The 22,102-nt window shown below is 44.0% G+C and overlaps 2 protein-coding genes across 2 annotated transcripts in view; both read right to left on the bottom strand.

The window, feature by feature from the left end:
* LOC146634498 (protein NLRC3-like) overlaps positions 1-20,521 on the bottom strand; it is a 197,631-nt gene extending 177,110 nt beyond the window's left edge. Inside the window, exon 1 of the mRNA XM_085377468.1 lies at positions 20,480-20,521. The gene's annotated coding sequence lies outside the window, so the exon portion shown is untranslated. The remainder of the gene's footprint in view (positions 1-20,479) is intronic.
* Positions 7,469-13,340, bottom strand: LOC146634499 (protein NLRC3-like). The gene is made up of 4 exons (XM_085377442.1): positions 13,054-13,340; positions 11,149-12,937; positions 9,462-9,638; positions 7,469-7,717 (listed from the first exon to the last, which is right to left on the bottom strand). Exons 1-4 carry the CDS (start codon positions 13,319-13,321, stop codon positions 7,501-7,503), a joined length of 2,451 nt encoding a protein of 816 aa, XP_085233568.1. The 5' UTR covers positions 13,322-13,340; the 3' UTR covers positions 7,469-7,500.
* Positions 20,522-22,102: the final 1,581 nt, after the last annotated feature.

The raw sequence follows: 22,102 nt of genomic DNA, 5'->3' as shown, positions 1-22,102 counted from the left end.
GTGTTCTGGGTAAACCACTACCTGAAGCATGCCCTGGGGTCCTGCCCTCCTCCTTTTCAGTTTGTTTGCGACCATTGCTGCTGCTGCTGCTCAAAGTTCAGTCCATCCTGGTTCTGACCCCAATTGGGGGAGTCCTTTCTCCAGTGTCCATGCTCACCGCAGGTGAAACCTGCATCTTCTCCTGTGTTTTTTGTCCATTCTGAGGTGCCTTCTGTCCTCAGTTACTCCTCCTGTCTCGGTCACGCCCTTTTTGCTGCCCGATCCTCCGTGTTGGTCCATCACTGTCTTGCACAGTGTAAATGCAGCATTATCAAGGTCAGCATTCTTTTGCTCGGCCTTACTTTTCCTTCGGGCTTGGCGGGCGTCTCGTCACAGCTCTGTCAGCTGACGCAGTCTGAGAATTTTCCCCCGTGTAGTGAAACGGGCCTTAGGTTTAGTGCTCTCCGTCTCTGCTGCATGAGATCACATTCCTGCAGCACTGTTGACTTTTTCAGGTTGTTGTTGTGGGTCCAGCTGTTGCAGCATTTGGTCAGTGTCACGTATAGGGGAGAGCAGGAGTCCAGTCCGCCTCGGCTTTCAGGGCCGGCAAAGCAGCCTGTAATTAAACATAAAGAGAAAAAACAAAAACAAAACAAAAGCAAACGAACAGGAAAATGATGTTGTGTTGGCTGTATTACAACGAGATGGGAGAAACACCGGGACCAGGCCCTGTGTCAGCCTTCTCTCCCCCTTTTTTTGTTTTTTCTCTCCCGATATAATCAACTCCTAACTCACCAAGTTGACAGGACAACATGCACCTGTTAAAATTCTTAAGGTCATGTTTAAAAGCCCAAAACGAAATTTTTCTTTTCCTTTTACAGCGCAGACTGCACGCCAGTCTCTCCATAATTCTCCACTACACACCTCTTACTATCTCTCTTTTTATTTTTATTTTTTTATTACACCACAGAGTAATACACCCAATTATGCCCGTCTATCTCTATGTGGCTCCAAATTCCCTCTTTATTTAATTTCACACTCGTCAGGGGACAGGCACACAACAATTTTAACCACTGAAACGAGGAATTTAACCTTTTTATTTCTTTACTAATCTAGACTCAACCTTTGTTGGCAAAATGTGTCTTGTTCTAGTCCGGAATAAATGTGAACCCGTGGTTACACGGCCGTTCCAGTGTTATTTCCGTAGCTAATGCTCCCAAGTCGCCACCTCGGCACTTAATCTGCCTGTACGTCTACAGACAGGAGGGTTGCCAAACCATGAACAAAATTAGTTTCCACAGGTACACTAGGCGTCAACCTTTGATCTTAAAGCATTTTCTTCGCACTAATGTCCTCCTATTCAAACACATCAACCGTCACTGTGTTTCACGCTTCACACTCACAGAAAGCACACTCAGAGCGTGCCTCACTCACACTCAAAACAGTACCCAGAGCGCGCTTCGCAGCTTCGCACACACTCACCCACAGTGAGACACACAGAGAGCGCTTTTCATCAGCAGAAATTTGCACAGAAACCTCTGAGCTCAACTGTTAGAACCCTTTAAAGCACCACTGCACCATAGACCAAAATACCCCTTTCTCTGCGCTTATGACCGCCACCACGGGGCAAAATCGCATCATAAAAGTGACACTCGTCCCCGAGGCTCAAAACCGACACCATAAACCAGGTTCTGCTTTACCTTTATTTCATGGCAAGTAAAATTTTACTTATTATTTATGACCGCAGCCCTCGAGGCAAAAACCGACACCACAAATCACCGTCAAACCTCTATTCAATGTACTGAAATCAGCACCAATCGCTGCTGTACTCACGGCTGCACCACCGGAACACGGCCGTATCATAAACCAAAACCTACGGACGTGTTTTGCTTTTACACGTTGCCAGCGTTCAAGCCAGCAGCTGCTTTTCCTTAATTCTATACTAATTTCATGGCCACATCAACGAAGACTCAAACCGACATCATAACAAACTTCAAAACCTCTACTCAATGTACTGGACTTATGGCCGCGTCTCCAAGAAATTCTAATGTATTATTGCTACAGAAGCCAGTCTTCGACAAAATTAAATGTGGAAGGTAAAGTGGGCTGCAACTAGTCCAATGTAGTATGTTATTAGTTTCTCGGTAGAAGCAGTTTATTTAACACACTGGAATTCAGCCTCAACTTATGTTGTTCGTATCTTGCGCCAAAAACCAGACACCGACAAATTTAATGTGAAAATACGTGTAACTCAGCGAACAGATTAATTTGGAAAGCCCAATATGCACATTTGGTATTTATAATACAACAGGCTGTGCTTACCTTTTTATTTTTGGACCGGTCCTCTGTTCACCTCGCCTCACGATCTCACCAGAGGCCAAATCTGCACCTCCTCAGCACACCAAAGATCCGGGTCACACGGCACCAAGTTGTTGAAATCTCCCAATTCTTTGAATCTTTGGGCTGAAGGAAGTACAATACTCGGTGTATAAATGCTCAATCAACAATCATTTATTTCCATACAATTCAACACAAAGAGCATTTAGAACCATCATGATGGGGAGACATGCCTGAAGAGGGTCACAGCAAGTCTCAAAATGGTGACGGTTTACACAGCTTCTTATACCCTCTAGCGGCCCCCACCTAGTCGTAAAAGCCCAAACATCACATTCTTTCTCTGTTACATCGCCTAAGTTATGACCTCGGCTCCCTGTCTTCCTACAAAGGTGGGGGTATGGAATGTAGTTTAGCTCTTCTGCCCTAGACGCAGAGTCTCCTGAACAATCTTATTTTTATGATTCAACAATAAAGCATGTCAAGAAAACAGTGTAACACATTCACAGCAGATCAAGGATACAGAGTGATGCACACTTATCTAATAAACTAATATGTGAATATGTTCTGTTAACTCAAAAGTATCATGAGAACTAAACTACATACACAGCACACCATCTAAACTAAAGGATAATATATGACCTACAGCAGTTAGCTTAGTTCAACTACTTTGATTACATATATAAGGTAACATATGATAACAGAATAATCTGATAACATCTCATCGTGACAACTAAAGTTTACCTTGCCTGGATGGGCAGCTCTCTGGGTGCTCAACACCCCCAAAGCTCTGACCCTAGAATCGCCCCTGATAGCCACCATCAAACAACTGAGTTTTTTTTACACATCGACCAGCATCCGGCCAATCCACCACCTTCCATCGTTTATACCGTTACAAAAACAATAATAATCATAAAAAAACATCATCGGCCCATAAAAATGAAAAAACATCATCAGTATGCCCGATGGCCAGTCCAGCTATGGTCGTGCCATCAGTTAACCCTTCACGTGCCAGCTGTGACACGCGTGCCCAGGGTTGCCGACCCCTGCTCTAAAGCATCTGATTTGGATTCCTGAGATCAAATATATTTTCCTTTGGCTTTGTTTTCTTCCCATTTGTGGCTTTAATGTAGTGTTACATCCTGTTTGTTTGCTTCCATCTGTATACATGTCCAGATTCACTGTTATGTTTCTATTCTTACATTGCTGTGTAATCACTGTTCCCTCTGCTGACTGATGTGACCTTTTGTATCTCACACTGATACTTCTCATATTTGTATCTGCGCCTAAAAGATAAAAAGTTTTCCATGCTAAAACACAGCTCCACCTCCTGCAGTTCTCCCTCTGAACCACTAGATGTCTCTGTTATCTAAATGAAGACGTGCAGCACAGCAACCACAGCAGCGCTCAGATCACACGTGTCCTGTTATTATGTATAAAAGCATGAAACAAGTGAGACAGGTGGGATCAATATTAATGTTGTGGAAATATATGAAAAAGCAACAGAAGAGTGAAAACATTTCGTGTTTCTAGAAAGATCTTTCAGCACACGGCTGCTCACAGACTGTATTTACAAGTGACAAACTGCAACTCTACAGTACATCTACAGTATACATCAAATATATTCTGTATTCAAATCTATTGAGTGATGTTTGAAAGTCTTTCCAGGTGAGTTTGATCCAGGAGGGTCTGAAGCCAGAGTCAGACAGAGACTGTGCAGAGACTGTAGAAGGACAGAGCAGCAGCAGAGCAGTCCAGATACACTGATGATCCTCTGTCAGATCCAGAGGGACACACAGGGATGATGCTGGACTCTACATTGTGTCTGACAGTGGAGCTGTTCTCAGAGCAGTTCACTCTGCAGCACTGACAGTCATCTGCACTTCTTCTCATTCCTCTGTCAGTCACTGCTGGATGAAGCTCTCCTCTCCACCTCCCAGTAACATGGCCCAGTCAGAGCGTCTCTACACACAAGCTGCTGCTGCTTCAACCTCTCTGGATCATCAGGACACAGCTCCTCCTCTCTCAGCACACACACCGTCCTGTTTACCATCATCAGCTCCACCTGCAGAGAGAAGAAGGAAGAGCAGAGGAGCTAAACGAGTGTTTCCAGAGACTCTTCATCAGCTGTCAGTCAGTGATGCAGCATATCCAGTATAAAGAGCAGCAGGGACTTCAGTGCTGGGACTGTACTAGGACTCATTGTTGCTTCACTTTTTCTAATCTTTGGATTTTTATTGAAGTTGATAAAAATGTTTTTCCCTCCTAGTTTGAGTTTGGACTTTCATTCATTAGAAGAACCTTGGTGTGTCCACTCTGAGCTCTGTAGGAACCCCAACAACAAGCCCAACAATCCAGATGGACGGTTCCAGCTGTTAACTGGAGGAATTCCATCCAAACATCTGCTCTCACTAAATTCTTCCTCACCTACAGACTGTGTTCTTCACTGCTTTAAACTTGGAAATGAATGCAGTCATTGGTCTGCGTGCTGCTTTGTTCAGAGAGCTGATTGGCTGTTGACAGTGTTTGATCAGAGCGTGTCAGCCGTTACTATGGTGACCATAAAGGTCAGAAACAGGAAGTGTTTGTGTCCAATCCTGAAGCCTGTCACCGTTCTCCTCTCACAGCTTCACTGAGAAGCTGCAGCTTTACAGGAAACACTGGATCTTTGTTTCATACTGACTGTGTTTAGTACAATACTGCTGACAGCACCACCCACTCACTCCATCACTCTACTGACCTCAGAGTCTCCAGTCTGTAGTCTGGACTCTGCTGAAGATCAGACAGCTGCTTCACATCTGGATCCTTCAGGTTGTTTCCGTACAGGTCCAGCTCTCTCAGATGGGAGGGGTTGGACTTCAGCGCTGCTGCCAGATAATCACAGCTGATCTCTGACAAACCACAGTCCCTCAATCTGTATAAAGAATGAAAGATGTAAGTTTATTAGACAAAGTGTGAGCTTGAAATCATTCAGTGTTTCATCATCTGTTCAGAGCTGAAGAAGGTTCAGAATGTAGAAGTTTAGAAAATGGAAACTCCAAACAGCTGAAGCCAACAGGAAGCAGCTTCAAACAGGAAACTGTTGAATCATTTCTTCCAGTTGGTCCAACAAGACAGACTAAGTATTGGACATGTGTTGTGGCTCCATTAGGGGAGCTTCTAAATGTGATGTGATGGCCCCTCTGGGTCTGTCAGGTCACAGGACTGAAGAGAGCTCAAACTGGGCACACAGTTGTTCCAGGCTGGACCAAAGACTCTATACTGGGACTGAGGGACTGCTTTGACTGCACCCACTGGGACTTTTTAAAGGCTCATGTTCTCACTTAGATCATCGATTTCTACTTACATTTCTTTCTGGGAAAAATGGGGATTACTTTGGAAACAGGAAGTATTTTCCCCAATAAGCAGCCCTGGATTAGTAAATCACTCCAACATGTTCTCAGGCAGAAGAAGCTGTCTTGTTATGAGGGAGAGAAGAAAAAGATTGAGGCACAGAAACTTGTTGAAAGAGAGATAAAGCAGCTAAAATCACGTGTAAAAGTAAAGCAGAGGATGAGCTGAATAAAGGACACTCAAGGCTGGCTTGGAAAGGAATGAAGTCCATGGTGGGGATGCAGAACAAGGAGCAAAGATGAATGTGATGCTGAATCAGCAGAAGACTTGGACTCATTTGATTCCAGCTATGATATCATTGATTTCAATGAAGAGCTTTGTGATTGTAGCAAAGGGCTGGTAGTTCTGAGAGTCCCACTGATGAGGTGTTTGTGTGGAAATCTCTTAGTGGGAGCAAAGAGAGAAAAAGCCCTGGTCCTGATGCTGTGGGAGGGAAATGATTGAAGTGTGCTGTGAGGAACTGACTGGGAGATTTTCACACATTTTCCAGTCCTCCTTGGAACAACAGGAAGTTCCCAGCATATGGAAACAAAGGTTAAGTGTCCTATGGCACTCAGTGATGATGGTGCTGTGGCCCCACCACCTCCACCTCTTTGTAAAGGAACTAACTGTCATCTGAAGCTTCAAATGGGACTAAGACTTCCTCCACTAGGTGGCAGTGTCTGATGAGAAAGTGTTAGTGGAGCTGGCCTGGAGTCAGAAAAAGGAAGATGCAGGATTTGGGCTGAAATGGGGAAAAGTGGTTCGCACTAGTGCCTTAAAGCAAGAAGGTTGTAGGTTGAAGCTTGTTGGCCTTTCTGTGGAGGTTGGATGTTCTCCCACAGTCCAATGAAATGCTGCTTAGGTTCATTGGTGCTTCTAAATTGGCTGTAGGTGTGGATGTGAGAGAATGCTTCTCTGTCTCTCTCTGTTGGCCCTGTGATGGACTGCTCACCTGTGCAGGTGGACCACGCCTCTTGCCCTATGACAGCTAGGGCACAGGCTGCAGCCCTGTGAGCCTAAGCTGAATAAACAGTTAGCAAAAATGATCCATAGATGGCCTGAAATCCCCCAGTTAGCAGTTTGGTAGATAGCTATGACATGCTAATCCCATCCAGCAGCTGTATTCTACCTGTAAGCTGATCCCTGCTGAGCCAAAGCACTTTTTCATATACAAATTACAACCTTTAATAGAAACCTATTGGTCAGCATCTTATTAGCCTGCTGTTAGCTTCATTCCACAGAAAACTGAGAGAAACTAACAGAGTTGATAAAGAATAAAGAGAAATGTGCTGATTTAAAGCCTTTGAAGTGCTTCAGATGATCTCTGTCCACTTCTGTCCACTCATTCATTCATGTAAGCTTTCTAATGCAGCTTTGATCTTCACAGTCTGCTTCATGAAACTCATTCTAACCCTGAATGTCAGAGTGTTCCTCCTTCTCTTTCCCATCATTCATGCTGGGAGTGGAGGAGATTTGGATGTTGGACTGTGTTTTGGATGATGTGTGTATGTTTGTGTTGGACTGCTGTCTGTAAAGCAAACACACATTTTGCTTTGGATTTCAGTGTCAGACAGACTTTAAGGTGGAATGAAGAGTTTGAGAGTTTCACAGTGAATTATCCAGTGGAGGATTTTTCTTCTTCTTTGAAAGTTTGAAATGTGAACATTGTTCTGCTGCAGTCAATGGACTAAACCAGAGAAGAAGAAAACAGACTTTACCATGAAGATCCTCAGTGTGGATCAGTATAATATCAGCCTGATGTCTGCAGTTTAGTGTCAGCACAACTTTCACATCATATTCATCTCAGCACAACTAAAACATGCTGACTGACCCCAGAGTTTCAAGTCCACATCCTGGACTCTCCAGGAAACCACACAGATGCTTCACTCCTGAATCCTGCAGCTTTTTCTTGTTAGTCAACCACCAGGAGTCAGTACTCAGGTCCAGCTCTCTCAGATGGGAGGGGTTGGACTTCAGTGCTGCTGCCAGATAATCACAGCTGATCTCTGACAAATCACAGTCCATCAATCTGTATAAAGAATGAAAGATGTAAGTTTATTAGACAAAGTGTGAGCTTGAAATCATTCAGTGTTTCATCATCTGTTCAGAGCTGAAGAAGGTTCAGAATGTAGAAGTTTAGAAAATGGAAACTCCAAACAGCTGAAGCCAACAGGAAGCAGCTTCAAACAAACACAACAAGAGAAAAAACTCTGAATGTTTCACATTAAAGTCGTACATTTATCATAAAAACAGGACAAAGACTTGAAAAAGTCGTGTTTTTCCTTCCAGGAACCACAAGGCTTCACTTTTAAAGGTGAAGTGTGAAAGAAATGGACATATTTGAAGTCCAACACCTTTTTCCAGTCACATTATTAAAGCAGACAAACTACAAGCTCATTTTCATTCCAACAAGTCATCTTCTGACCTGGACTAACAACACTGGTCTCTATGTGCAGCTGGCTGTGAGACCAGTGCTCAGGGAGCGTCTACAAAGTGCAACACTGAAAGAACATCACACACTCATTTGCTTCCATCATCCAACCTGAAGAGGAAACAGAGACGCCTCCCCTTCAAAGTAAAAGCTGCTCCTTTTGGACACAGTATCAAAGAAAGTCTACAGTATAACATAGAAAAGACAGAACAAAGTTTTGGTTGTTTTGAAATTGTGCAGAAATGAAACTACACTAAGCTCAATTATGTGACAGACATTTCATCCCATGTTAGTTTGGCCTCATCCTGGGTCGGATTATCCAGCACACACTCTGACCACAGGCCCAGGGGCCACACACAGCTGAGCTCCATCCAAGAGACAGGAAACAAACCAACACAATAATAAAAAGCACCATGTGATCTTCTTACATCTTCAAGACAAACATAGTAAAAACATGAGCATATTTGTTTCCTGATAAAATGATGTGACAGGTAGAACAGAGTAAAGAGGTGGTGTTACAGCCTTTCTCCCCTCTGCTGCCGAGGCTGTTAGTCTCTCCCAAACTCAGCTACAGGACTTCCAAATGAATGAAAGCAGCAGAAGTGGCTTTACAAATGAAAGAGGAAGAGGAGAAGAAGAGGAGAGGGAGGCCACCCTGACCATCACTCCAGCTGAAAACATCACACTTCCATTAAAGTTGGTGAGGAAATGTTGAGCAGGATGAGCTGCTGGCTAATCTGGAGGCTGTAGCAGCAGCTCACAGTCACAGTGGATTTCCACTCATGAAAAAGCTCTGGCTGCTTCATTTCTCATCTCATATCAGAGACTTTAATGCTTCACTGAAGCTGTACTGTGATGCTTCCATATCCCAGTGAGGCCTCCATAATGATTTCAGCTGTTCTGTACACACACTGTGTGCCCTGTATGGCTCAAAGTCTCTGCAGCCTGTTTTTATCTGCTATCATCAGATCTTCATCATCCTCATTCACATCCCTCACACACTCTACAGCCTCATCAGCACTGACTTCATCTTCACTGACTGATGGAGCACAACATGAACCTGTGGAGGCTGAAACACTGTCCTGTCAAACATCTCCCCGTCACCACTCCACTTCTGTCAGCCTTTAAATGAACCCTGCTCAAGTCTGTCACTTCTGTTTGGAGCCAAAAGGAAAAACTGTTGTTCAGTCGTTTGGAAAGACAACATTTCTGAAAGCACTCAAACTTCTTCACATTTGTCTTCAGACACATCCTGAACATTTAGGAACTAAAGAAAGTTTCAAACATCAATCAAAGACCTGAAATATAGAAAAACAACAACAGCCGCAGTCAGTGAACTCACCTCAGAGTCTCCAGTCGACAGTTTGGACTCTCCAGTCCAGCACACAGAAGCTTCACACCTGAATCCTGCAGCTTGTAGTTGTAACTCATGTCCAGCTCTGTCAGATGGGAGGGGTTGGACTTCAGAGCTGAGGCCACAACTTCACAGTGAGACTCTGAGAGTCCACACCGAGTCAGTCTGTGATGATAGAAAATATAAAATGTGTTATTATAAAAGCAGAAAATCTGCATTATAAACACAGACTGAATGTATATGAAGACAAAACAGAGTGAGGTCATAATCTGATGAATCTGCTCTTCACATCTGTGCTTCAGCTCCCCTTACTGTGTTTGACATGACACAACGATTGAGTCTCTCTCAGACCTGCAGACTTTTAATGAGAATCTTTGTTTGGCTTTAATCTGCAGATGAAGGAGGAAGATGGTGTCACATTTAGGCTTCCATAATGTCCACAGTCTGTCACTGAGATCTGATCCAGAGTCAGAGTGAAGACACACATTTGGACTGTTTCCTGTTTTGACTCCAGAACATTTTGAATGAGTTCAGCTCAGTGAAGAGTTCCAGCTGGAAAGATGATCTCTGTTTGCTACCTGCTGTCAGGTACGACTGTTCACGTCCACATGCAGGAAAAACCTGCTGACTGTTACCAAACGCAGCAGAAATCTCATCACTGGACAATAATGATGAATGAACTCAGAGCTGCTGATATCAGATCTGATTTCAGGGGAACTAAACACAGAAATGATTGGCTCATTTGAGCTTTCTGAGCCATTATCTGCTGGTGTGTCGCTAGTTGGCAGAAAATGATTTGTATTCCTGTTCAGGGCTTCAGTGTTTATGAGTCCAGATCCAGGTGACAGCAAGTCAAAATGATGTTACCTGTCTGTGTCCAGCAGCAGCCTGTATTCACTTTGAATATTGTTATAACCTGACATGGATCAGTTTGTCTTTGATTGGTTTGTAAATGTCACTGTTTCCATTGGACCTGAGTGACGTACAAAGACAGAGAGGGAGAGAAAGGAGAGAGAGGATGGAGACAGCAAAGAGAGAGCAAACACAAACAGGTGAGAGTGGACAGGTGACCAAGGTCAGCAACCAATCAGAGAGCTTCTGTTTGACCCACAGTCACTGATGATGACTGCACATAACCAAGCAGTGTGTTACTCTGATATCAAATATGGATCCTGCTCTTATAATAATGATGATCAGATGATGTTATTGTGTTATTTTGTAGCTGAATACGATGTTTGTGTGATTATCAGTGAAAGAAGCAGTGAGGAGGATGGAGAGAGAGAGAGGACAGAGGGTGAAGTTAGAAACACTAAAAGGATTTTTCATGGATTTCATGGATGATTTGAGTGATTTCCAGCAGGACACTTAAACATGTCAGTGGACGTCCTAAAGAACATATTCACTGATATGAAACGTGTCATTGAACAGGATTAATATCAGTGGAAACATGGTGGAAACAGCTGTGACTGCATGGATGTGACACACTTCAAATCTGTTCTCCACTCTTGGATTTGGGATCCATGGAGCTGCTGCTGAGTCTGTACAATAAAGGAATGGTGTGGAAGGTTGCAGCGTACGGACACAAACACTTTGTGCTTACAATCTGATTTTATTTTCAAAATTAAACTACTAACCTACACTGATCAATGATGTTAATGATCACATCTGGACTCACCCAGCCTTTCTGCAGTTCCTCACAGCTGGAATCAGTCTCTGTTGTCCCCGCTCTGATGTGTTGTACTTCTGCAGGTCCAACTCATCCAGAACCTCCTCTGACATCTGCAGCATGAAGGCCAGAGCTGAGCACTGGATCTCAGAGAGTTTATTCTCTGATCTGTTCTCTGACTTCAGGAACTCTTGGATCTCCTGAAATAATGAGAGGTGGTTCATCTCCATCAGACAGTGGAAGATGTTGATGCTTCTGTCAGGAGAGATTCCATAACTGTTCATCTCCTTCAGGTTGTTGATGACACTCTGGATGGTTGCTGGACTGATCTCTGTCTGACCCAGCAGACCTACTAAGAGTCTCTGGTTGGACTCCAGACAGAGGCCATGAAGGAAGCGAACAAACAGGTCCAGGTGGCCATTTTTACTCTGGAGGGATTTATACATGGCTCTGTTCAGGAAATCATCCAGAGAGGACTCGTATTTTTGTCCCAAGAAGTTCTTCAGCACCATTGTCTTCCTGTTGGTGAAACAGTGGAACATGTAGACTGCAGCCAGAAACTCCTGAATGCTCAGATGAACAAAGCAGTAGACTGGTTTCTGGAAGATCACACACTCTCTTTTGAAGATCTCTGTACAAACTCCTGAGTACACCGAGACCTCTGTCACATCCAGACCACACTGCTCCAGGTCTTCTTGGTAGAATATGATGTTTCCTTTCTCCAGATGTTCAAACGCCAGCCTCCCCAGCTTCAGAAGAACTTCCCTGTCAGCCTCCGTCAGCTCCTGTGGACTCGTCTCATGTCCCTCATGGTACTTGTTCTTCTTCCTCTTTGTCTGAACCAGCAGGAAGTGTGAGTACATGTCAGTCAGGGTCTTGGGCAGTTCTCCTCTCTGCTCTGTAGTCAACATGTGCTCCAGAACTGTAGCAGTGATCCAGCAGAAGACTGGGATACTACACATGATGTGGAGGCTCCTGGATGTCTTCATGTGGGAGATGATTCTGCTGGACAGCTCTTCATCACTGAATCTCCTCCTGAAGTACTCCTCCTTCTGGGCGTCAGTGAAGCCTCGTACTTCTGTTAGCCTGTCAACACATGTAGGAGGGATCTGATTGGCTGCTGCGGGTCGGGAAGTTATCCAGACGAGAGCCGAGGGAAGCAGATTCCCCTGGATGAGGTTTGTCAGCAGCTGGCTGACTGATGACTTCTGTGTGACATCAGACAGCAGCTTCCTGTTGGTGAAATCCAATGAAAGTCTGCTTTCATCCAGGCCGTCAAAGATGAACAAAAGCTGAGAGACAGCCAGCTTCTCTGCTGTGACCTTCTGTAATGTTGGATGGAAAACATGGAGCAGCTCCAGAAGACTGTACTGCTCATCTCTGATCAGGTTCAGCTCCCTGAATGAAAGCAGAACCACCACACTGACATGTTGGTTCTCCAAGCCCTCTGCCCAGTCCAGAGTGAACTTCTGCACTGAGAAGGTTTTTCCAACACCAGCCACGCCGTTGGTCAGAACCACTCTGACGGGTCTCTGTTGGTCAGGTAAGGCTTTAAAGATGTCCTGGCACCTGATTGGAGCGTCATGGAGGGCGTCCATCTTGGAAGCTGTCTCCAGCTGCCTCACCTCATGTTGGGTATGAACCTCTTCACTCTGTCCCTCTGTGATGTAGAGCTCAGTGTAGATCCTGTTGAGGAGGGTTCTACTTCCTGTTTCATCACTTCCTTCAGTCACACGTTCACATCTCCTCCTCAGACTGATCTTATGTTCATCTAAAACCTCCTGCAGACCAACATCTGCTGAAAGAAAGAAAAACAATGAGACTAAAGAGAAAGAAAACTCTTCAATGTCTGAACAACACAAGAAGTCCAGTTTTCAGAAATGAGTCCATCAGCAGACAGATGTTCAGTCTTACTTTGTACACAGCTGCTCTGACTGGCTGTCTGCAGTCCAGCTCTGCTTCTGGATCTTTCTCCACACTGGGGACAGGAGGAGTCTCCTGGTGAAGCAGACTGGTCCCAGTATGAGGAGATGCACTGTCTGCAGAACCAGTGTCCACAGCTGGTAGAGACTGGATCCTTCAGGACGTCCTGACACAAAGCACAGCAGGACGGCTGCTCCTCCTCACAAACACCACTCCTCTTCCTCTCTCTGTGAACACATTTCTTCATCACTAAAAACATTTACTGTCAGTGAAAAACATCCAGATGTGACCAAACTGCAGTTCCTCACAGTTCCTTTGATTTCATCAACACTAATGAGCTGCTCTTCCTGTCTGCCTGTCTCATTAAACACTGAGCGATGAATACAAACTCAACACTTCCTGCAGACTTCCTGACTTCACAATAAAAGCTTTCCATCAGAGAGACACAGTTATGACTTTCACTGTTTTACAGCTGCTGTGTGCAGATTATCTGGGTCAGTTCACTCTGAAGCAGCTTAGAAGTGTCCGTGTAGAGCCGTGGTCTGACACACAGAGAGTTCTGATTTTCTCTATTTAAACAAACATGATGAAGATGAGCAGGTTTCTCTTCTAGTATAAACTCTGTGTCTCTCTGGCTGGCTCATGATGGCTCATGATGATCAAAGTGCGTCCCTTATTAGCTCAATACGGGACGTGTGCTTTTGTTTCTAAATACGGGACGATTCAGTTTTTTAAGGGACGGTTGGCAACCCTAACAGTCATAGCCTTCTGCTAGCATGAATGCTAAACGTACTGCTGTGGATGATCAGCAGAAAAACATGTGGTCAGTTTGACTGTTTGCTGTATTTAAAGTGTTTTTCTCAGTTTGTCTGTATTCAAAGTGCATTCGGGGCTTTAGCTGACAGCTCTTTGTGCTAACAAACTAAACTCTCTTAGTTTAAGCCAGCAGACTTTACCAAACACAAAGCCTGCTGCTGCCTCCATGGGTTAGCTTGTGTGACTGGTGTTTACAGCAATGAAATCTAAATCACACTAATGTGTCCTCCAAGGTGTTTGGTGGGAGCACTGAGTGAAACATAAGAGCTCTGGTAAAATAACAAACAGGGCTGTGAGAGCAACTGAAGTGATAAAAATACTGTTTAAAGATAAACACTGATGTTCTCTCGTCACCTAACAAAGTCCAAACCCTGTGAACTATTTTAGCTTTAATAACTGTGGATTCAGGTATCCTGAACCCATCTTTGGACATTTGTAATTAAATATTTTAAAACTCCATCAGAGACTCCTGATGTGGCTGTTTGGAGAAGGAAAAGAGGGACAAAGTGGAGCGTCGAGCTGAGGCTTCATTCACTGCAAACCTACAGTTATGTTTCCTTATTTCTGCTGTTTGCATGTTCACCGCTGAAATAAAGCTGCCTCTTTGACTTCATCCTGTTGTGTTTGGGTCCAATCCTGCCTGCCACACAGCGCTACAGGACAAAGTCTAATATTTTTTTACCTTTTTAATGAATCTTTGGTCATATTTATCCAGGAAAACACAAACATGTAAAGGAGTCATCACAGGTCTCTGACCTCGTTGGTCCAGGTTCAGCACTGAAGTTTAGAGGATGAACTTTGGACTTATCACTCCTCACAGACGGACAGCTAGATCCTGCAGACTGTGACCTCTGACCTCTGCAGACACAAACATGTTTTATTCAATGATCAATTCTCTGATAAAGTGATTGAAGCAGCTGTGATCACACAGACTGCAGATAATGCAGCTGTTTCCTGTCAGTAACAGTCCTCTTAGATTAGAGTTCAGCTTTTTACAGGAAAACAAATGTCCCTGAATGCAACAGTGAGACACAGTCTGCCTGTGTGGCTGTGATAGCTGCCGTTAGGAGCTCATGTGTTTGCAGTTAGACGAGGAGATGTTACCATCATGGACACGTTAACAAATCCTGCAGCATCACGTGGCACAAACACTTTGTGTTCCTGTCATCTGCAAGCAACAGGAAGTTCATTAATAAAGGCGGGATGGAGACGCGACTGTGATGGTTCTCCTTCATCCAGCTGTTACACACATCTGGGCTCACACGACGAGCCTTTGTCTAATACAGCAGCTGCTCTCTGAACACTTTTCTGAAGAGGAGCTGCACAAACCTTTGTTTGCTTTCTAGAGCAGCGTATCAAAGTCAAACTACCCACTGCTAGCAGCTGTTTCTATCATAGTTTAGGATCCAGATGTGTGAGGTCTAAATTTACACCTCTGATTAAAATACATAGTTAAAAACAGCCAATTGAGTCCAAATGTGTCTTAAACCAGATAAACTGACAGTTACAGCTGAGCCTGTGTGTTCTTGGAGACACTGCTCTGCTACAGAGATGCATTTTAGAAACCAGGAAACATCAAAATCATTTAAATCAGAGAGTTCTTGTTACTAACAGCTCACCTCTCTGCAGCAGAGACTTTAAAATCAATGATAAAATCTTACGCCTAAATTAACTTTACTGTTAACGAGTTTTCATGTTTCTGTAATCCACCAGTGTGCTCATGCTTTTTTAAGTGAAAACATATTTTTAATGATCAAATCTAATTATGTTTGTTATTTGTGGATTTTAAATGTCCTTGACAGAGACAGATGATAATCATTATCCTGCACTGTGGTCTCAGGTTTGGTCGAGCTAGCACAAAGAATGGCTATGTTGAACTTCCTCCTGGGATCTACACTAAGAAGTGAGTCCAACATTAGCAGGGTCTCTTTCCTTTATCTGGATTCACTTTAGCATTCACAGTCACGTGAAGCTTGTTATTAACTCGATAAGTCAACCCAGGGTTTCAGCTGAGCGCTCACATGAAACACATGGTGTTGGCAGCATCTGATCAATCATATTCATGGAGACGTGTATCAGCAACAGAGCAGCTGAGTTTGCAGAAGGAAGTCAAACTAAACCACAGGAACAATATGAGGAGATTACACACATAATAAAATACTAGCAGTAACACAGCTGCTGCAGACAAATCAGTCGTGTGATCGTGTGTGAGAGGAGAAGGACTGTAAAGGAGTTTGGTGTTAAAAGCTCTGTATGAATGTGGGAGACTTTGAAGGGCTTTAAAAAGGCCAATATAAAATAAAAGGCAGCAAAATTGCTGAGTGTGAAAGTCACCAGACTTATCAGAGCTCTGTGATTAAGACCTGTAAGAACACCTGTTTGTACTTGTTGGCATTATATCAAACACACACGTATATTAAGCCTTTGTTTGAACTCTGGTTGAATTTGTTACTTTCAGACTGTGAAACATCACAGAGGCTGCAGCTGCAGATCTTTTATTCACCTGGAAATTTACTTTAAACGTTAGATGGAAAATGTATTGCTCAGTTTAACCAAAGTAAGAACAAGAATCCATAAACCTTCATAAAGACAAACATCTCCCAGAACATTGAGCTGCTGAAGTGTCACTGAAGGGAAAAACTATTTGTCCTCCTCCATCCAGCAACACCTGAAACACCTGAGTGGAAGCTCCTCCCTACACTGTGTTTGAAGCAAAGCACAAAGGAGACACCTGCTGGAGCAGCTGGAGTCCTACAGACACTCAGCCTCTTCACTACACAAACACCTCCTACAACATCCACTCTTTCCACTCTGACTGCTGTGTTTGTGGAAACACTCCAACACACACCGCTTCACATACCAACATAGAAATGTGTGTGAAAAAGAGCTGAGCTGATATTAAACATGAGGATTTATTCAAAAATACAGAGTCAGGAACAACATCTAGACACACATTACCTCTCAGCAGCAGAAGAACAGCCTTTAAAGTTTATACCGATATCCTTCGACACGTTGCTCTTTAAGGAAACACAGCTGGGTTCAGGTCCAGGAGATTCTGGCCTCTTATTGATCCTAAGAGAAAAACAATAAATGTAACAGCTTCATGAGACAGGAAGGAAAAACTGGAAATATTAAATTAAAGACATGATGAACAAACTCATAAAAATAATGTACTTACTCTTTGTCACATAACAGTCTTTTGTTAAAGTTTACACCAACACCCTTCGACATGTTGCTCTTTAAGGAAACACAGCTGGGTTCAGGTCCAGGCTCTGGATTAGTTTCAGGGTTATGTCCAGCTGAGCCTGGTACGCCCCACAGCTCTGGGCTTTAAAACAACACACACAGAGGTATGAGTGTGAATAATGATGGAGCAGTGATGTGAGTGCTGAGCTGTGACATGGAGAAGAGTCATGGACAGTTAGAGATGGTCATCTCACCTCTGAGCTTTGGTCTGGCTCTCATGTTCCCCACACAGAGTGCTTTTAGAGGAAGGGACTCCCTCCTCTCTGTCCTCACACTGATCCATGCTGCTGAAAACATCCAGATGAACAGAATCAACTCTTTGGGGATTTACTGGATGATTGAGCATCAAGACACTTTTTAATATTTTACTAATTTCTGAAGCTTTTTACCAACTTTGATCAAATTGGTCTGCTGTCATTTTATTGTTGACAAAAAGAGATTTTGAGTTTGACTGTTGACGTTTCCATGTGAGACTGTTGCTGCAACACCAGGATGTTACTACAGAATACACTTTATATTGTGAGCACTTGGATGTTAGTCCAGTTGTCCTAAACTGACACACCTGCACCTGGATTCATTCTGACCAGATTTTAGCTCAACAGTGTTTCATACTTAATACATCAGACACAAACTCTGCCGCTGTCATTGTGTGCAGTGTGTGTGCAGTGTGTGTGCAGTGTGTGTGCAGTGTGTGTGCAGCGGGTCACTGTGTCCTATGAGTGTTATACTACAATAAACAGAGCCTGACCGCGGGCATGAAGAGGGCAAAAACCCACTTATGCTCTAAAGATGAAGTTCTGTTTCTCTTCAAATGAGCCTCAGAGCATGTGGAGGGTCATTGAACGCATCACAGATGACCTCAAGAACAACAGGCTGAAGAACATAAAAACAAACGCAGAGTTTCTGTCTGACGGTTTGAACATGAAACAGGAATTATTGAGCAAAAACGGCCAGTTTACTAATTTATGATCAATCATCAACGCATTCACCTACAATACACGAATGAACATCACCAGTTAAACTGAAAATAACCTGCATACAGATACGACAGCAGACTATAGCGAATGAGCAGAGAAATGCATTTTATAGATGAAGTGTTGGCAGCGACTCTTAGGACAGCCCTGTCTCACTGTCAGCAGTTAAACAACATCCACACACTGGAAGCCCGTTTCCGTCACTAAAAAAAAGAAGGATCCATAACTCGAAATTTCGACTTATTTTCTCGTAATTTCGACTTATTAACTTGGAATTTTGAAAAAACTAACTCAAAATTAAGAGTTAGTGCTGTCAATCAGTCATTTACGTGAATGACGTAATTTCCTTGTTACCCGGAAGCTGAAGCCCTCAGCTACAAATGCTACAGCTAAGATACCAGAATTACAGCCAGTCATAAATGCACAAGTCGCTGATTATTGTCTGTGTGGCTTCACAAATGATGAAATCCTTCTGTTATTAGCTTAATCACATGGCGTTAATATCAGCTAACGTACTCTCGAAAGCGCCGATTTGTTGCGATGCGGGTTTGAGTGCGCATTGTAGCTAGATTACTGATTGGCAGAACTAACTCGACATTTCGAGCTATAAGTCGAAATTTTGAGAATGGATCCTGTTTTGTGGCGGAAATGGGCTTCCGTAACAGACTGATGGAGGCAGGAGAAGCTGCCTACAGACATCAGTCAGTGGATCCACAGTAACATCGACTCTGAGTTCAGCTGCTGATCATCAACTGTTTCTGTCTCGTTCCCAGACTCTGATCTCACATAAAACGAAGCAGATTTATGCTGAAACTAAGCTGCACACAGCTGATGTCAGCCAGGAAAACAGTACAGACTGCTAACTCCCTCCCCCCCCCCCTCCCTGGACCCCTTCCAGTTTGCGTATCGGCCCAATCGCTCAACCGATGATGCCATCTCCACTGCACTCCACTCAGCACTCACACACCTGGACAAAAAAGATTCATATGTTCGAATGCTGTTCATAGACTTCAGTTCAGCATTCAACACTATAATCCCCCAACAGCTCACTCAAAAACTGGTCCAGCTGGGGCTCAACACCTCACTGTGCAACTGGCTGTTGGATTTCCTCACCGGAAGACCTCAAGCAGTACGGGTCGGCAGTAATACATCCAACACCATCATTTTAAACACGGGGGCCCCGCAGGGATGTGTGCTGAGCCCCCTCCTCTTCACTCTGCTGACCCATGACTGCACTCCATCACACAGCTCCAACCTCTTCATCAAGTTTGCGGACGACACAACGGTGGTGGGTCTCATTAGCAACAGGGATGAGACCGACTACAGAAGTGAGGTGAGACGCCTGGCCACGTGGTGTGCTGACAACAATCTCTCTCTGAATGTGGAGAAGACGAAGGAGATTGTTGTGGACTTCAGGAGAATGCACACCCAACATGCTCCTCTGACCATTGACGGAGCGTCTGTGGAGAGAGTGAGCAGCACCAAGTTCTTGGGTGTGCACATCACAGAGGATCTCTCCTGGACGTACAACACCGGCCAAGAAATCACAGCAGCGTCTCTTCTTTCTCCGCAAACTAAGAAGAGCAGGAGCTCCAGCCCCCATCATGCACACTTTCTACAGAGGCACCATCGAGAGCATCCTGTCGAGCTGCATCACTGTGTGGTTTGGAGCCTGCAATGCGTCCTGCCATAGAACCCTCCAACGCATAGTGAGAGCTGCAGAGAGGATCATTGGTGTCTCTCTCCCCTCCCTCCAGGACATTTACAGCACCCGTCTCACTAAAAAAGCCCTTTGCATAGCGGCTGATCCCACGCACCCAATGCAAAGCTTCTTCAAGCTGCTGCCGTCAGGGAGGAGACTGCGGAGTCTCCAGGCCAGGACCAGCAGACTGAAGGACAGCTTCATCCATCAGGCTGTCAGGAAGCTAAACTCCCTCCCGATTCTGCCCCCCTCTCCCCTCTTCTCCACCACGGTCTCACTGAACTCTGTCACACACACACACACACACTCACTCTCTGACGCACTCACTGGCCTGCTCCAGTCACTTTGTGGAGCATTGGACTGCTTAAGCATTGGACCTCATAAGCCTTTGTTGTTACACTATCTCTTACCGTACACTACTAAATCCCCATTTGCACTATTTGCCTATTTTGCACCACTATGCCTTCTTACTTGAATATTGTATATTGCATAGCTTTTTTTTGTTATACGTAAAATTGTATTGTATTTATTTAAATTTATTTAAATTTTTACTTTTTAATTATTTTATTTGCATTTTTCTAATCACTAGGGTTTGAGAGTAACGCAATTTCTATTCTGTGTATGTCCTGTACATGTGGCAGAATTGACAAATAAAGTTGACTTGACTTGACTAACTTACCTTAACTTCGAGACGATCAACTGCGCCACAACATTCACGAAAGCGACGGAAGGAAACGCCCAGAGAGGCGTTTGAGGGACGGTCAGAGTCAGGAACCTCAGAAACGCATCAGGCTGGAGTTTAATTCTGTTTTCATCTTTAGAAACATCTGGAAATAGTTATAAAAACGCTGCGTAATAAAGAAAAATAGTGTAGATTAGTTTGAGTTGTGTTTAGCTGAGCTGTGTCTTTAATCTGAAGTTCATTTTGTGGAGGAGCAGCAAGACTTTCAGTGTTACTCTCAGAGAAAGCCTCCCAAATGTCTGTTGTCTTAATAGTGGAATTATCTGGAAAATGAACCAGTTCTTATGAGCTGCTTTTCAATATGAGCAGTCAAAGCATTTTATACAGCGTGCTTCATTCACACAAGCACTTCTTTTTCTAACAATGACACTATGATCGGAGAGGAAGTCGGGGTTCCACATCTTGCCCAAGGATACCGTGGCGTGCAGACTGGAGCAGCCAGGGATCAAACGTCCAACCTTCCAGTTAGTAATTCTACCTGCTGAGCTACAGTCTGTACTTCCTGAACATCACACCCTCCTTTTGTTTCTTTATTTCCACTAGCAACCAGGACCATACCCAGATAGCAAGGAGACATTGAACAGACATTGAATTTTAAAGCCGACAATGTGCACAGGGCAGTGATATTTAAAATGAAGGTAAACTATTCCAATCTCTGCAGCCCCAATTGTGTATCTCACACACACACACAGTCCTGAATTCATTACTGAAGTCTCATCCAGACGTTCAATGTGCTGTGTAATTAAATTGAGACGTGGTGTTCAACAGGAAGCTAAAGACTGGTGCTGTTAAAGTGTTCAAAAAACAGCAGGAGCTCGGTGTGAGGCCACAGTGGGCCAAAAAACACAAGATGACCTCCAGCAAGGACAAAATGTATCTGGACGTCTCTGTGAGCATCTGTCTCACTGTGTAAGTGTAGCACAGTGTCTGTGTGTGCATGGCTGGGGAAGAGAGACAGCACAACTGAAAGCCAGCACTCAGACGAGGACCCGGTGCATCGTCTGTCTCATCTCAGCCAGTTTACTTACAAACTCTTTAAGTTTGAATTTTAAAGCCGACAATGTGCACAGGGCAGTGATATTTAAAATGAAGGTAAACTATTCCAATCTCTGCAGCCCCAATTGTGTATCTCACACACACACACACAGTCCTGAATTCATTACTGAAGTCTCATCCAGACGTTCAATGTGCTCTGTAATTAAATTGAGATGTGGGGTCAAAATTCCCACCTAGATTGAGTGAGATGAAATAGAAATCGGCTCTCCTCTAACTAACTTTATAGAAATAATTACATAAGCTGCATTTATAACTGTTATTAAATAACAGCAGCACACGAGAACTGAAGTGTAATCCCAGCACATTTCGCTTCGCTTGCACTGATTCTTTAGAGATGACGACCGTGGTGGGTAATTAAGGGCAAACAATATACAAGTGGCGTGAAAAATGGAGGCTGCATTACCTTTCCAAAGCTTCCTTTCCCGATGGCCCACAGTATCTGGAAGTGGTCAAAGTTTACTGTGGAGAAAATGAGAAGCAGTTAGTGAGAACGTGTCAGTTTGA

Source organism: Diplotaxodon limnothrissa, linkage group LG3 (assembly GCF_057381915.1).
Source record: "Diplotaxodon limnothrissa isolate DT_005_m linkage group LG3, D_limnothrissa_male_GT1.1, whole genome shotgun sequence".
NCBI classification, from domain to species: Eukaryota; Metazoa; Chordata; class Actinopteri; order Cichliformes; family Cichlidae; genus Diplotaxodon; species Diplotaxodon limnothrissa.
The sequence above is the reverse complement of the archived record's forward strand: the minus strand, read 5'-3'. Positions and strand labels throughout refer to the sequence as shown.